Below are 16631 nucleotides of genomic sequence, written 5' to 3'. Positions count from 1 at the left end.
AAGTTTGCTAGCATATCACTTCCTGTACTTGTGAATGGATAAAAAGGAAAATATGTATAATGTAATACTATCAATTAAATTCACGTAGCTGTATATTGTCTTAAGCAGAATGCAACTCCTCAAACTTGCAATGACTAGGTAGCAAAAACTTTATACCCATTATGGTCCTAGTTTTGTACAATCTTATCGAATATTACTTATGTATTTCAATAGGTTCTAGTGCTGCAATTAGTACTGGGCATGATTTGGTTCACTAGAAAAACCACACCAAACCACATACTGATTTTTAGGTTCAAAAATCGAACCAAACCAGTTGAGAATAAATGCAGCCCGCAACAATGCAGGAATCTCTTATATCTTGTATCAATTTGAGATTCTACCCAATACAAAATAAAAATACAATTTAAGCTTTGTACAATTCAAGTACTAACACAAGTTGAAGATGATCAGCATAATCTTGGTGAGGATCTGGCACGAGCATGATTAAACAATGCATTCCGGTTAACCATCTTTGAGTTCATTTCCTTGCATAATTCTTCCAATTCTACTACCTTCCATTGCATTTTATCCATGTTTAGTGTCATGTCTTTTTTCTCCTTGGAGAAGCTGTTCCTCTTACCTTCTTTGTACAAAACTAATTGATAAGGATTCTTCTTTCTTGGAGTCTCAGTCTCATCATAGTCCAGTGTTGCAATCTTTGATTGCTGAGAAATAAGAGCCTGCATTGCAATCCTTGGAGGTATTCTGGGGTTCTTGGCCAGATCCTTACTAGCTTCAAAGCTGAGTTTAATGTAATTAAGACATCTACACAATCTTGATCTTTCCTCGAATGTGATCATAGGATGAGACTGCAATTTCATTGGCTACCAAAATTAGAAAAATTTATATAATAATAATGTAATATACTAGTTGTCAAATACATGCATGACGAGAGCTTATTATATTAAGTGTTGTTAATATTTGTGAAAAAAATTGAACAAGGTGGGGAGTAAATTAGGAAAATACAAAATTTAATAATTACAAAAGGTTATAAAGTATGAGATAAAAGTGAGTATAAGTAACAAATCTAATGAACAACAAACTTTTGCTGCTAGGTTAAAGTAATAATATGTGCTGTCAAAGAAAAAAGTAAAAAAGGTAACGTTAATTGCATATAGAAACAAATACTAAGGGTGGCCAGCTCTGTGTTTTATTTGTCCACATTACTCAGAAAATATTCAAGAATCAAGATCAATGACAGCATGTGTCTATGAATGACAAGTGTTTTCATTTCCTCAGTCTAAAACACTTGTTTGAATGTGAACTCTACAGCAGTATCAGACACGCAGGTGTGAGAATTCCTAGACTAAGGGGCACAATGCAGTATGCACATGCCTTGGATTTATATATGTTTCCCTTTCCCCATGTTATCTAATAATACATCCAAATTACTCTACTCTATGACGAAGCACATGAAGGATGATGAGATTTCTAGACCACAATAACAGAAGGGTGAAAGAAAAAACAAAAATACAAATTACAAAAAATCTTAATATGAAAAATCTGACAATAAAACATCTAATTTTGTATTTTGACTACCGAAGCACTATAGACAATGCTAGAGATACACTTAGAGAAAGACGAGAAAAATACAATATGGGTTTTAAGTCATATTTGATGTTGAATATGTCAACAAAAAATTATATTCTTACATACATAAATCCAAGCATAAAGTTAATAATGCATGGAATTTTTTATGGATATAGTTTTGTATGTAATCTGGACATGCATCTTCCTTTCCCTTTCCGTTTTAGTTCCTGTTTCCATCTTATTTATTTATTTATTTATTGCACTTGACACATAATACTAACCACATGACAAAGATTGAGCAATATATATTATTAGGCTGAACGAAACAACTAAAGGTGAGTAAAAGTGACAATTTTAAGGTTTTTCATCTTAATTTCTTTACTACACAGATTAAGTTAAAAAGAGGTCCCATACAAAACAAAGTAGATTTGAAAACCTGAATGTTATCAGGGTTAATTAAGTTTTATCTTGTAAATTAGTGATTTATGATTTTGGACTTTATGAAAAAAATTTTCTGTGGTTTTAGTAAAAACAATTTTAAAAAATAAGTAAAATTGGTCCCTACCATATCTCTCATACAAATCAATTCGAAGACAGTTCCTTATGTTTTGAACCATAGGTGTAAAGTAATATGCAGGTAGAATGATGACAAGGACCACTTTCAATTTGGAAACCTTTTGGAGACCAAAACCACAAGAAAAAGTTTCACAGTAATAAAAATCATCAATCGACAATTTTACAAGAACGAAAAATTTATTAACCAAAACAATATTATTTGTGCTAAAAGATGATGCTGCAGATAAGAACAGTAAAAGAAGGGTATGTGATATTCACCTCAAGATAGATGTCAATGGCTCTATAGACCCCATCAAAGCTATCCCTTGCAATATCTGGCAAGCATTCTGCTACTCCAAGAAACTTAGAGATCTTGAGATTCTGATCAGGTGATATCTCCTTCAAATACTTGTCAATCAACCTACCAACCCTTTTCAGTTTCTGTAATGAAACCCCTTCATCAGAACCATTGATATCAACAAAGAGTTTAACCAATCTTATGACCAAATTAACATCATAATAAACTCCCATATCATGGCCAGATACCAAAAGATCATCCAAAGTAGCTTGTTCAAGGACACCACCAATTAATCTTTCAAGTTCAGTCCTGCAACCTTTACTCAAACCAAAACCGGATACAATCCTTATTACCCAAAATAGCCCTCTGCATGAAAATGTTTCCTTTCCAACAAAAATGACACCATAAGCTGCTGTTTCTGCAAGAGCGGCATACTCACTCTCACTGCTGTTTTTGCAATCAACAACTCTGGTTTTTTGAGTTGCTTTTCTCAGATAATGCAACAAAAACCTTGTGAGGACTAAATTGTTGTTGTCAGTTTTGTATGCACCAAGAAATTGGAAGAGTTTCTCAATGATCTTTGGGGGTAAAGTTGCCAAATCATCAAACCACCATGCTTTGCTTGGCAAAGTTGACCTGATTTTTTCTGGAGTATTAGCCAGTTTGTTTGATGAGGAAGAGAATCTCTTATTACCAGAAGTGCTTTCTGGGGAAGAATATGAGGATGGTGAAGAACATGAATTGATGAAGCTTACATCTGAAGAATTTGGAGTTTGATTAATCTTTGGTAACACTCCACCAACAATGATCCTTTCTAAGAGGCCATAGCAATCTGCATATGCATACACATGCTCACAATTCATGAGACTTTCAATTATATCATGCCATTTCCACTGAGAGATTCTATCAAGAAATGTTTCTGTTTGTTGCAAGAGATTGTTGCTGAAAACCCCTTCTGCCATTCCAAGATAAATGGCACAGCAATAGAGGAGAGGAACATTAGCCACAGTGATTGGAATGTTGCCGTTATTGTAACAGAACCTTGAAACAAGTTCAAACCCATCTGGGCCTCCAGGGAAGTTATTGATTCTAATCCCCAACTTCGTAACATTACATCTCTTTTGATGATTCAAGATTCTCTTCAACTTTCCACAGTATTTTGACATAACCTTCTGCAATAAAAACAAGTGAACTAGAATAATCATCACTCTTGAAAATCTGGTGATTATGTATGGCTTCCCCCCCCCCCCCCTCTCTTGATTGAAACATCATGAACTCATCATATATATGGTATATATTGAATATAATTATCAAATAACACTAAATGAGTACCTCTTTCAATAGGAATATCTGCTGACCATCAATATTGATTTGCATGTCACAATGCTTCGGCATAGCTACTTCATGCACTGAACAAAGACAGATAAAACTCTGATTTTGTATATGTGATGAGTCCTTTTGAGAGGGGGACAAAATGATTGAATATGTTAATCTTCTATTATCATCACACTATGGCCAGGTTATATATGTTAATCTTTTAGCCCCAAGTGGGGTACCTTCTTTTTTATTTATTTATTTATTTATTTTTTGGTGACTTTTTAGTTTTAATATATGCAGATGAGGAGGGAGTGAAAAGAAAAAAAGGGAGAAAAAGGAAAGAAAAGAAAGAGGGGGGGGGGGTTGGTTGGTCATTCGCAACTTGTCTGACTAAATTGTAGAGTGAACACTCCATAGAATAGGAGATATCACAACACTTACTCTTCAAAGGTTTAATTTTTAGATGATACTCCAACAAAGATTTTATAATTGTCTTTATATAAAAGTATATATTTTTTTACCCTTAAATGATAGATTATAAGATTAAATTTTGATATGTTATGAAAATATTGACTTTATTTAAAATGTAGCTAAATAAACAAATTATATTTTTTAAAACAAAACATCTTTACGAAAAAATATTTTTGATATTTTTATTTGAGTAGTACCTAATTTTTATATATTCTTTAAAAGTTGCATGCTGTAATGGCTATTATTACTAGGATTTATAATAGTTCTACAATTTTGATAATATTTAAAACATATCCTTAAAATTAAGATAATGTTCTTTTAACAATATTTTTTTAAGTATTATCAAATTAACATAGCCACGCTATAATTGACTCCCCTTTTAAAGATATAATTATATTATTTGTATATTAAAATTAACTACTAGTAAAAAATATGTTAAAATATAAATATATATTAAAAATAAATTAAATTATATTGATATTTATACATAAATACATCAGTGACTAATTTTAATAACTGATTTTAATATACAAATAGCATTTTTGTTAAAACTGTGACACTACTTTTTCCTTTGGAAACATCAGTACAAGTATGACAAATTAAACATGTGTAGTGTAAGTTAACTGCAAAACAAATAAGTGTAGTTTATCCTAAATTATATGCTCCTCCTTTAAGCTAAAACTTCCACCAAATTATTCTGACCTATCTTATTTGATTGTATTGGCTTGTTACCATCGTTCTTGCTTCTTCCTTCTTATTCCACATAGTGATGATTTGTTTTGTTACTGAATTTTAATTGATTTTATGCCGTGACTCTACAGTGTTAAATATAATATCTAGTTTTGGTTAGTTTATATGACAGATCCCATGTATATGTCCCATCCATATGGCAAGTTATGGTATTATTAATAGACGTGTAGTCACAGGAGATAATGCCCTACATGAATTTGCCTAAATTGTCCTTATTATCTACGTACCCACAAGTTGTTCAACCCTACGAATAATTATATAGTATATTAAGTACAAAGTTTTGAATCAAATTAAATCAAACAAAATGTTTTTGGTAGTTAAAAAGATAATTATATATATATATATATATATATGCATGTTGGTGGAACGAATAGCAACGCCTTATGTGAGGATTCTGTCTGATGCAGAAAACAAAACAGTATGACTGCCACGTTATTAAGTACGTGAACCCAACGCACTTTCTTTTCCTCATTTCTGTCACGTAATGCAAATAAGGTTCCTCGCTCTTTCTTTAGATTTTGCATGAGTGATGATGCAGTTTCGGAACATGTGAACATGGACCCTACTACGTCCATGAAATTGTATAAAAAAGACAAATTATAAATGTGCAATTTTATTTATAAACAAGTGATTATTCTGTTAATCTTTTTCCAAGCTATATGCATCATATTACATTATTACTTGCTTCAGATCAGAGTTTAATTTCAATCTATAGTTATTATTTATGAAGCACAGATACTTTGCTGAGTTGTCGTGTTTACGTGTCGGATACATTTCGGATATGACACTCACCGATATTCGTCCGACACGCGTGTTTATTGTGTTCAACCGTGTCTTAATAAAAAATAAAAAATTCTTTTTCGGACACACCTAAACACACCTAAATACCATCACGTATCAGCGTGTCCAGTCTTATTCTTAACATATATTCTTAAAATAAATTTAGATATAGTATATATTATTATTTATTAAAACAAAAAAATATTTTAAATACTTGATATAATTAAAATAAGATATTAAAAATAATTAAAAATTTTAATTTATATTTTAATATCAATAAAATATCAAAATATCATTACAATTTATCTAAAAAATGCTTTATATTTTATATGTATGTGTGTCCCGTGTCATGCAAGATTTTAAAATTTGCGTGTCGGCGTGTCCCGTGTCGTGTCGTGTCCCGTGTCAGTGTTCTGTGCATCATAGACAACTTATTAAATATATTTCATAGTGATACCATGTTAAATATCATAAAATATCAATCATCAAATCAGTTATTAGTATAAAATATTTTTTTTTGTGACTGAAATAAATTAAACAAAAAAAAACAAAAAAAACAAAACAAGGAACTGCTTAAATAGAGGGACAGTCCCGTTTAAGACTACTCTTAAACTCCTCCCAAGGTGAAAGAAGCTCCAATAATACAAATAAATTTAACAATAATACATTTATACATAAGGGGAGTGCTAGGTAAACAATGAATATTTTAAACAACATGAACAACCACCAATCAAATGAAAATACACTACACCGTAATTTAATGCTACTAATTAAATTTATTCTTTTAACCTTATTAATTCACATTGTTAAAAAATATTGTTAATTACTTATATTTTTCCTTATACACAAATATAATTTTTTATGTATATATAATATTTTTTATTTCATCCTATATGAGGTCATAATATGTCAAGATATGATGAGAAAAAGTTTCATCAATTTAATATAAAATAAGTATTTGTTAAAAAAATGTGTGTCGACTAATAATGTATATAGACAATATTTTTTTATTTTTATTGTATTAAAATAGCCTTATCCTAACTTAATTATTCTCGAGTTTTTACTTTTGTTCCTTAATTTATGATCCTTTTGCTTTGGTTTAAAGTAACTTGTTTTGATATATTTGAATTAATTGGAAGCAGCGTCGGTGCCAAATTTTTGGTCCAATAAATCGGTCGGCAAAGGGAAAATAGTGCGTACGAAATATCAATGAACTACTTTAAAAATTTTGATGGCTGAAAATTTGCCTCCAAAATATGCTACAACCACAAATTAATTAATTAAAGCTCTAATCACGGGTTTCTCTGTATCAACCATTAAAGCAACTTGCAATAATCAAAAGCTTAAGTACTAGACTACTAGCAATTTGCCTTATATTATAAGTAATCTGTCAACTCACCCACACACACAGCACAATAATTATTATTTTATAATAATCATTATTTCTTAGTGACGTATAATTTTAATGGATTCACGTGTACGTATTATTATTACTCTCTAAGTTTACTCCAGACAGCAAGAATAGTGTAACTTCTTTTTGTATAAATCCGAATCACTTATATAGTAGTTAATATAAACTTTGAGAGTTAAATTATAATAAACTAAAATTACTTTCAGTTTTAGGGATTACTCAATGAATCATCACACTGAAATGAACAAGCATAGGCAATCATTTCGAAGATCTGTCAAAATTGTGTGCATGATGCAATAATGTAAAGTTGTTTGTATTTGCAATGCGAATCCAAAATAGATAGTTTAGGAAGGTTTTTAAGTGTTTTGTGCCGACAGTTTTAGCTATTGATTTTTATTTTATATATAAACAGTTAAAATTATTAAAAGAATTTAATTTTAATACATCCAATTAAGTAACACCACATTATTAGCAAAAATAAATGTGAATAGTCATCTAAAAAAATGACAGATATAATTATACGACTGTGTAAAAAATTTTACTTAAACTCTTCTTAAAATACTAATGCTTTTGGAAAATTTGAAAATTTTCTTACCTTTTAACTTTAACGCTTTCAAAATTCAAATGTATGACTTGAAAAAAAAGTAGTTTCTAATCTGTCATTTCGTTGTGGCGTTATATCTTTTATATGAGAAATGCTTAAAGGAACATATTGTTGGCTGCTTTTTATTTATTGCATTTATGATACAAATTTTAATTAATTTACTGTATTGATCGACTTACGGAAAGAAATGAAGGAATTTTTTTAAATAAATAAAAAATATTTTATTTATTAAAATAAATAAATTGTAAAATAATTATGAAAATACGTAGCATGTCAACGTAATAAGATAGATGGAATGACATGTGTATATCTTGTTTACATTGTAAACGAAAAAAAAGTGGGTGCGGCCTATATATGTGGTTAACAGGGACGTTTCGGGCTCCATTTCTAATTTTTCGACAATTTTTTCTTCTCTTCTATTCTAGCCATGGTTAGAATACTTGTCAAGAACTAGTACATAATTTATGGTTTAGGTAGCTGAATGTATCTTAATAACGGTTTACTGATAGGATATGATTTTAGGAATGTGGTTCTATTTTTTTTGTAATTAAGTTATTAAGCACATAATTATTAATTTAGATATTATATGTTGTAGTAGATATTTTTCATAAAGTTAATTTAATAATTACTATCCAAGTAAAAATTATTTTTTAACTAAATAATTATGTAATTTTGTTTTTACCTAAATTAAATTACTAAGTAAAAATTTATTAATTAGATTGTTAATTATTTTAGTAAATATTTTTATTTTAATTAACGTATTGAGGAGATATTTGTTAATTAACTTAGTAATTATGAACGTAAAAAGTTTTATTTAAATAAATTCAGTTAGTACATATTTATAAATTTCTGTTAAATAAATGTATATAATAGTTAAATCAGTTTGTTATGTCAATAATTATTAGGACTTTATTTTTTCTAATTCTGATCATTTATTTTTTGTCAGACGCTTACTTCTTTTTTAACGAGTGAGTCACACTAAACGAGATATACACATGTCATTCCATCTGTCTTATTTCATTTACACCGTAAACGAGATAAGATATGTTAAGTATTTTTGTAATTATTTTACATATTATTTATTTCAATAAATAAAATATTTTTTTATTTAAAAAAAATCCAAAAATGAAGTCACTTATCGACAGATAGTGTGAAAATTTTGATTATATTAATATCTGATTATTTTGTTAAAAGGATATGTAAAACACGTATAAATAAATCAATTTAATGGTGTTAAGAGTTTCCAAAGATGATTATTTACTAAACAACAAACACATCAATATATATTGGTACTACGTCATAATATAGACTCATTTATTTGTAATATGGGTTCCTTATATTCGGCCATGTTCTTCAATTCATGTAATTAAAATGCTCAGAGAATCACACAAGTAGGCAGAAATTTAATTAGTTCAGACTGAATAATACTGTCCCACCAACAAATTTGTAACAATTCAAGTATATGCCAACCATTATTTCATAATTGTTAAAAGATAGTAGTACTATATAATATCCCAGTACTATATAGCAGCCCACAGTTTTCCTGTTGTATTTATTCTCTAACATCAAAATCTTATAACAGAAGTGCAAGATTCTTGGTTCCAAATGAATAATAAAGTTGGGGGGAGTTTTATACTCCTGCTGCATTCTTAGTTACCCATTTTTAGGAAGGGAAATATAATTAATGTTACCGTACCTAGTTGGCACTTAAAATCTTTAGATTTTGATTATGGGTATTATGCACAATTATTTTATATAGATTTGAAGTGATAGGAGAGATGAAGTATGCATAACAACGCTGGTTTTTGTATAATTATTGTCATGAAATTATATAGTTGTTGAATTCACATCTTAATAGTAATTTATAGTTTTAATATATCCGCTAACAAAAAATTATTATGTACTTTATGTTTTGAAATATCAAGATCCGTTATATTCTGATTGAAAAAGAGGAAAGTTAGACTAATATGCGAAAATTTTCATTATCTATATTGGTCATTGTTGAAGATAACATTCTTTTAAATATTTAATCATATAAATAAATTGTTGAGAAGTAATTTAATCAACAATCCGACAGGTTAAGGACTAATCCGTCGCAATACTAAGCTCCATTTAAGGGTTTGCCATTGGTCAATGGGTTGCTGCATGCATAAGGCGGAATTCGAACCCCTGACACTTACTAAAGCGGACTAGTGAGCTAACCACTAGACCAACCCAACTTGGTTGGTTGTATTGATAATTTAATTAGTGAATTTGTTACTTAAAATGTTGCAATTTATCAAGAAAAACATAGTGTTCCTTTTTGCAAATATATTTCTTTTTCTTTTTTTTTTTTCATGATTTCTTTTCCTCTTGAAATAATTACAATTCAAGCCTTGTAGGCCCAAATAGGCCAACCAAACACGTTTTTCTTCTAGTTTTCTTTTAATCCACATACCACGAAAGTTGGCTTAAATCCACCATCTCGAAAACTATTATAGCTGCCCCTACCTGGTTCTCAATCCAAAAGAAACAGGAGCCCAATAAAATTGGAATATAGCCCAAAAAAAGTCACATACTAATATCGAAAAATTTAGCCAAACATAAAAAATAACGGAAAATTTAGGCAAATACTCAATCAATAACTGGGTTGTAATTTGAAAATATAAGTAAATATAGATAGTATCAATTTGTATATAATTTAGAAGAATTTCTGTTGTTTAGTTTATAATTAATCTCAATATTTCAAAAAAGTTTTGCTGCTGTGTGAGAATATCAGTTGTATACTTGTATATATGTGTGGTTTATGAAATGAAAAAAGTAGATTAGACAGAACAATTTCTATTATGATATCAGAGTGCGTGCTCTGATATCCGAAAAAAAAAAAGAACAAAGGGCAGCGTAAAACCATGGCATCAATTGCAGAACCAGAGAAGAACATTGGAGAAAAATAAAAAATTCTCAGAAGGAGGGACCAAGAAGACTTACTCGTCATATGATCTCAGTGCGAGCGACAACCCCAGCCGAACTAGAGGATTGGTGGACAGTGCAGTCCATGATCGTATCTTGGATCTTGAATACAATCAAACCAAGCTTGCGATCGATTGTGGCATATGCAGAAACCGCACATGAGTTGTGGGAAGACATCAAGGAACGGTTTTCTGTGGTGAATGGCCTGTGGATCCAGCAACTAAAGGCTGATTTGTCAAGATGCAAGCAGGAGGGTATGAACATGACAATCTATTTTGGAAAATTAAAAGTTCTATGGGATGAACTAGTAAATTGTGAACAAATGTTCACTTGTACCTGTGACGGTTGCAAGTGCGGAATTAGGAGTGAACTTGAGAAACGAAAAGAGGAAGAGAAGGTTCATCATCTGCTGATGGGATTGGATGATACAAGCTATGACACGGTAAGGTAAAATATTTGGGCAGCAGATCCCTTGCCCTCATTGAGCCATGTCTACACGATGCTGATCCAGGAGGAGAGAGTGAGAACAATCACGAAGTCAACAGAAGAATGAGGGATGGTTGTGGGCCTTGTAATACAAATAGGAAGCAAGGCGAGATGACGTGGATACTATGGAAAAAAGACGGTGACTTGCTTGAAATGTGAAAGAATGACTATGATGTAAAAGAATGCTTTCAAATTGCGGGATATCCGGAATGGTGGAGCAACCGATCCAAATATGAAGGAAAGAGCAATGGCAAAAGTTCATGGCATCAAGGGGCTCAAAACTGTGGAGATCAAGCACGGGTAAATGTGATGCATGTTAATGGAAGTCAGGCCAATGATATAGACGCGAATAAACTTGAGAAAGTAGGTTTATTAATGAACAACGGAAAGTGATACTAGATATGATTGGCAAGCAAAAACCTGATGATTCTGAAAAAATGACCGGTAAGAGAATGTTTAATTTGTAGATCATTGATAGTGATGCATCCAACCACATGACTAGAACTTTGAAAAATTTATGGGAAAGAAAAATTATACGCGAGTGCCTAGTGGGGTTATCTGATGGTGAACATGTGGGTAGCATGCAAGCCAAGAACAGTGATCCTTGACGGAGGGCGTGGGTTGAAAAATGTTATTTATGTGCCCGAATTAAAATGCAATATGATCTCAATCTCTCAATTAATAGATGAAAAAAATTGTGTTGTGAATTTCACTGACAAAGTTTGTGTTATGCAAGACCGCACTTTCAGGATGCTGATTGGAGTAGGTGAACGAAAAGATGGGTTTTATTAATATCGTGACACATACAAGACTCAAGCTTGTCACATCAAAACAGAGAATCAATTCGATATTTGGCATAAGATATTAGGACATCCAACTTTTAAAATTGTGCAAATACTTCCTGTTTTAAATGAGAAATGTACCAGTAATGAGGTGAACAAAATTTGTGAAGTTTGTGAAAAATCCAAGCAAACAAGAAACAAATTTCCTTTGAGTAAGTATCATGCATCAAATATTTTTTATTTAATTCATTGTGACTTTTGGGGACTTTATAGAACCCCTTCTTCATGTAGAGTATCATATTTCTTAACTATTGTGGATGATTGTTCACGTACAGTCTAGATATATTTGTTAAAAGAAAAGACAGAAGTTTCAATTACTTTGAAAAAAAAATCTTAGTTGATCAACAGTACAACAAGCCTGTTTAAAACAATATTTTCTTCAACAAGGAATTGTTCACCAAATTTCTTGCATTGGCACCCACAACAAAATGGAAGAGTGGAACATAAATATCGGTATATCCTGAATATTGCCCAATCTTTACGTTTTTAAGCCCATCCTCCTACTCAATTTTGGGGAGAATGTGTGTTGATAGCCGGGTACTTAATTAATCGAACTCCATAAAAAATATTGCAGGGAAAAACTCCCTATAAAGTATTTCATGGAAAAGCTCCAAGCTATGTGATGCGGGAGCAAGTAGAGTTAGTAGGTTATTTATATTAGTTAATTATAATAAGGAAATACAAGTCTCATATTGTTTAGAATAGTGAACTTTGTGTTATGTATTAGTCCCACATCGTCCAAGTTATGAAGACTTTTCCTTCTCCCACTAGTATAAATAACTCATGTACCTTTTATTTATGAAAAAGAGTTGAAGTTAATTTGAATATGAAATAAGCTGTGTGCTTATTTTCCTATAGGCTCTTTGAGAGTAAGAGGTGCATCTTTGGCTTGGCCAACCAAGGTGGGTTTATGGCTATTTTCACCATAGTGGCGTTGCTAACCTCACCAAGATTGGTGAATCTAAACTATGTCACCATAGTGGGGTTGTTAACCTCGCCAAGATTGGTGACCCAAGCGACGTCTCGGCGAGTATTTGAAAATCTTTGGCTCCCTTTGCTATGTTCACAATCAAAACTGACAAAAGGAAAAATTTAAAGGTCAAAGTCGAAAAGGTATCCATTTGGACAAAAAGAATGGAAATTGTTTGACTTGGAAAATAAATTATTTTTCGTGTCATGTGATGTTTGTTTCGTTAAGCATATATTTCCTTCAAACAAGCCCAAACCAATGCTCTTGGAACAGCACTTACGCGGGCCCCTATGATTGAAGAAATATTTGAAGAAGAATTTTTCATAGGACACGGTCAATTTCAATACCTGCGCCCCAATCATCTAACCAAAATGAATGTATGGGGGAGTCTCACACAGTTGCAAACTCTACCAACAATAGGGGGGTCATGCACTCGAGGCTGAAACTGACGACCATGCTGCCACTGCCTTGGACCCAAGACTGGATAACTCAGATGACTCAGCGCCATTCACTGAACCACCATCTGTGGATGCGCCCGTCCACTGATTTGCCACCAACAATGGAAGCTTCACTCGGTTGCGGCCATCGTGTGAAGGCATCCTCTATTCGTCTTTGCAATTTCGTCACCGCTACCACAATCCAAATGAGCCCATCCGTCCAGTCTTCCTCTCCATCAGAATCCTCAGGTGTGTCCTACTGTCCTATCCTGTACAAAATTTTGTCAATTGCAATTCTTTTTTACCACAACACCGTGTTTTCCTTGCTGCTCTCCAAACAGAATAGGAGCCTCTGTTTTTCTTTCAAGTAGTGAGAGATGAGGAATGGCGAAAAGCTATGTCTCGCAAAATTCATGCTCTTGAGATCAATAATACGTGGACGCTCACTACTCTCTCTCCAAGAAAGAAGACACTTGGCTGTAAGTGGATATACAAAATAAAATATAATGCTAATGGGACAATCGAACGGTTCAAAGCAAGACTAGTCATTTTGGGAAATAATTAGGTGGAAGAATTGGATTACAATGAAACTTTCTCTCGGTTGAGAAAATCGTCACCATTCGAACGACTCTTACAGTAGCAGCAACAGCTTAGAACTGAAAACTACACCAGATGGATGTCCACAATGCTTTTCTACATGGAGACCTTGATATTGTTGTTTATATGAAGCTTTCTCCTGGTTTATTTTTAAGTGTCTCAACAAGGTGTCGTCTGTAAGCTCCAAAAATATTAGTATGGGCTAAAGCAAGCTCCTCACTGTTAGTTTACGAAACTGTCTTCTACTCTTATTCGATATAGTTTTCATCAATCTCAAAAGGATTATTCCCTATTTAGTCTTTGTCGCTCTGGTGTACAACTGGTTGTGCTTGTGTATGTTGCATGAAATAAGGGTGCTGCAATTAATAATTTTAAACAATATTTGCACCAGTACTTTCACATGAAAAATCTCGACTGGGTAAAGTATTTCTTGGGGGTTGAGGTTACTCGGTCTCTCATTCATATTTTCTTGTGTCAGAGAAAATATGCTTTGGACATCATCACTGAAGCGGGGATGTTAGGTGCTAAGCCGGCCACTACACCGTGTGATGAAAATCATCAGTTGGCATCAGCTACTGGTCCTATCATTTATGATCCTAGTACCTATCACCGAATTGTTGGAAGGTTGATTTATTTATGTTTTACTAGACTTGATTTAGCTTACAGTGTGAATATTTTGTCTCAATTTATGCAAACTCCTCGCATATAACACTAGTAAGCTGCTTTGAGAGTTGTTCGTTATTCAAAGAGCCATCCTGGCCAAGGTATTCTGCTCCCACGGAACAATGATTTATACTTGTATGGATGGTTTGACTCCAATTGGGTGAGTTGTTTTCTAACTCGCAAGTCTCTCACAGGGTGGTTTGCTCAACTTGGCAACTCTCCCATTTCATGAAAAACTCAGAAACAACAGACAATCTATGCCTCCTCTGCTGAAGCCTGAAGCTGAGTATCGTTCAATGGCTATGATGACACGCGAACTGAAGTAAATTAAGGATCTTCTTTCTGATTTATTCGTACCTTATCCTGCCCCCATTTGCCTATACTGTGATAGTCAAGCAACCCTGTACATCGCTAAAAATTTGGTCTTTCACGAACGCACGAAGTACATTGAGGTCCACCTTATTCGGGATGAAATTGTGCAGTAGCGTCTTCTTCCATCATATGTCCCAACACAAATTTACAACAATCTTGGTCAAGTTGGACATTCATGACTTACATGCTCCAACTTGAGGTGAGGTAATAACGAAAAACTTAGCTAAATATAGAAAATAACATAAAGCTTACCAAATATAGAAAATATCAATCAATAGCTAAGTTGTAATTTGGAAATATAAGTAAATATAGATAGTATCAATTTGTATATAATTTAGGAAGATTTCTATTGTTTAGTTTATAATTAGTCTCCATATTTTAGAAAAATTTTGCTGTTGTATGAGAATATTAGATGTATATATGTGTGGTTTATGAAATGAAGAAAGTAGATTGGAAAAAACAATTTCTATTACATACACAATGTAAGTCTATGTCTAAAAAAATTATAAACACTTAACTATATGTCTAAAAAAATTATAAATACTTAACTAACTTTGATTGATCGAGTAATTAGCTCACTTGTTTACTTAAATAGGTATTTGGAGGTTCAAATTTTATTTTGTACATGTAGCAATACATTAACCAAACTCTCATATAGAGCTCATATCCTAGATGGGTATACACTCAAACTCACACATATTGACTCACTACACCAACTTTGTATCGACCTCAAATACAACATATTAAAAATTAGCAAAAATTTCACTCTCCTTTGTTGAGAAATGTTAAAATGACACTCTCCTCCTCTCTATTTATAAAATGTACACTCCCCTCCCTTATAACTTTTAAAAATATCCCCTCTTTAATCCATTTTAAATTTGTTGTACTAAGTAACGTTAAGTCGTTAACTTTATCCATTTTTTGAGAAAAAATAAATTATTTTTTACAAAAATACCTTTTAGTAAAAATTTTATTTTTTTGTGATGAAATTTTATTTACTAAAATACCCTTTAATAATTTTTTTTCTATTGATTAAATTGTATTTTTACCAGAATATTGTTTTAAATTTTTTTAATGATTAAATTATTTTTTTCCAAGATACTCTTCAATAATTTTTTAATAAAAATTATTAAATTGTGATTTTACCAAAATTTTTGTTAACAATTATTTTTATACTTTACTATTAATTTTTCGATATCAATATATATTATTTTAATATTAAATTAAAAAAATCTTACCTTTGTTATAACAATTAATATTAATAAATAATTTATTTCATAGAACTATTAAAAATTATTAACAACTTTATCAAAACTTAAAAATAAATTGAGATAGATAAATCCTAAATTTAAAATATTAACATCTCATTCCTTCACATCTTTACAAAATAAGTTCCTTAATAATTAAAAAATTATTGAAGGGTATCTTAGGTTATTAATTTTTTTAAAAAAAATATTTTAAAAAAAATACAATTTAATCAATAAAAAAATAATTTATTAAAGGTATTTTGATAAATAAAATTTAATCACAAAAAATAAATTTTTTACTAAAGATTATTTT

The 16631-nt window shown here is 31.4% G+C and overlaps 1 protein-coding gene and 1 long non-coding RNA gene across 3 annotated transcripts; both read right to left on the bottom strand.

Annotated features, from left to right (window-relative positions):
- Positions 1-57: 57 nt before the first annotated feature.
- On the bottom strand, positions 58-4193 carry LOC107628740 (BTB/POZ domain-containing protein At1g50280). 2 transcript variants are annotated; one of them, XM_016331323.3, is made up of 3 exons: positions 3755-4193; positions 2404-3594; positions 58-848 (listed from the first exon to the last, which is right to left on the bottom strand). In XM_016331323.3, exons 1-3 carry the CDS (start codon positions 3815-3817, stop codon positions 447-449), a joined length of 1656 nt encoding a protein of 551 aa, XP_016186809.1. In that variant the 5' UTR covers positions 3818-4193; the 3' UTR covers positions 58-446. The 2 variants fall into 2 exon arrangements, with proteins under 2 accessions (XP_016186809.1, XP_020973703.1); XM_021118044.2 differs by having other exon boundaries at positions 2404-3614; positions 3755-3916.
- A 5861-nt stretch (positions 4194-10054) lies between these two features.
- On the bottom strand, positions 10055-11818 carry LOC148569786 (uncharacterized). Its single transcript, XR_015907633.1, has 3 exons — positions 11041-11818; positions 10723-10931; positions 10055-10245 (listed from the first exon to the last, which is right to left on the bottom strand). It is a non-coding gene; the product is annotated as an uncharacterized LOC148569786 (long non-coding RNA).
- Between the last annotated feature and the right edge of the window lie 4813 nt (positions 11819-16631).

Source organism: Arachis ipaensis, chromosome B3 (assembly GCF_059453495.1).
Source record: "Arachis ipaensis isolate K30076 ecotype BB chromosome B3, ASM5945349v1, whole genome shotgun sequence".
Taxonomy (NCBI): domain Eukaryota; kingdom Viridiplantae; phylum Streptophyta; class Magnoliopsida; order Fabales; family Fabaceae; genus Arachis; species Arachis ipaensis.
This window is presented reverse-complemented; position numbering and strand designations above follow the sequence as displayed.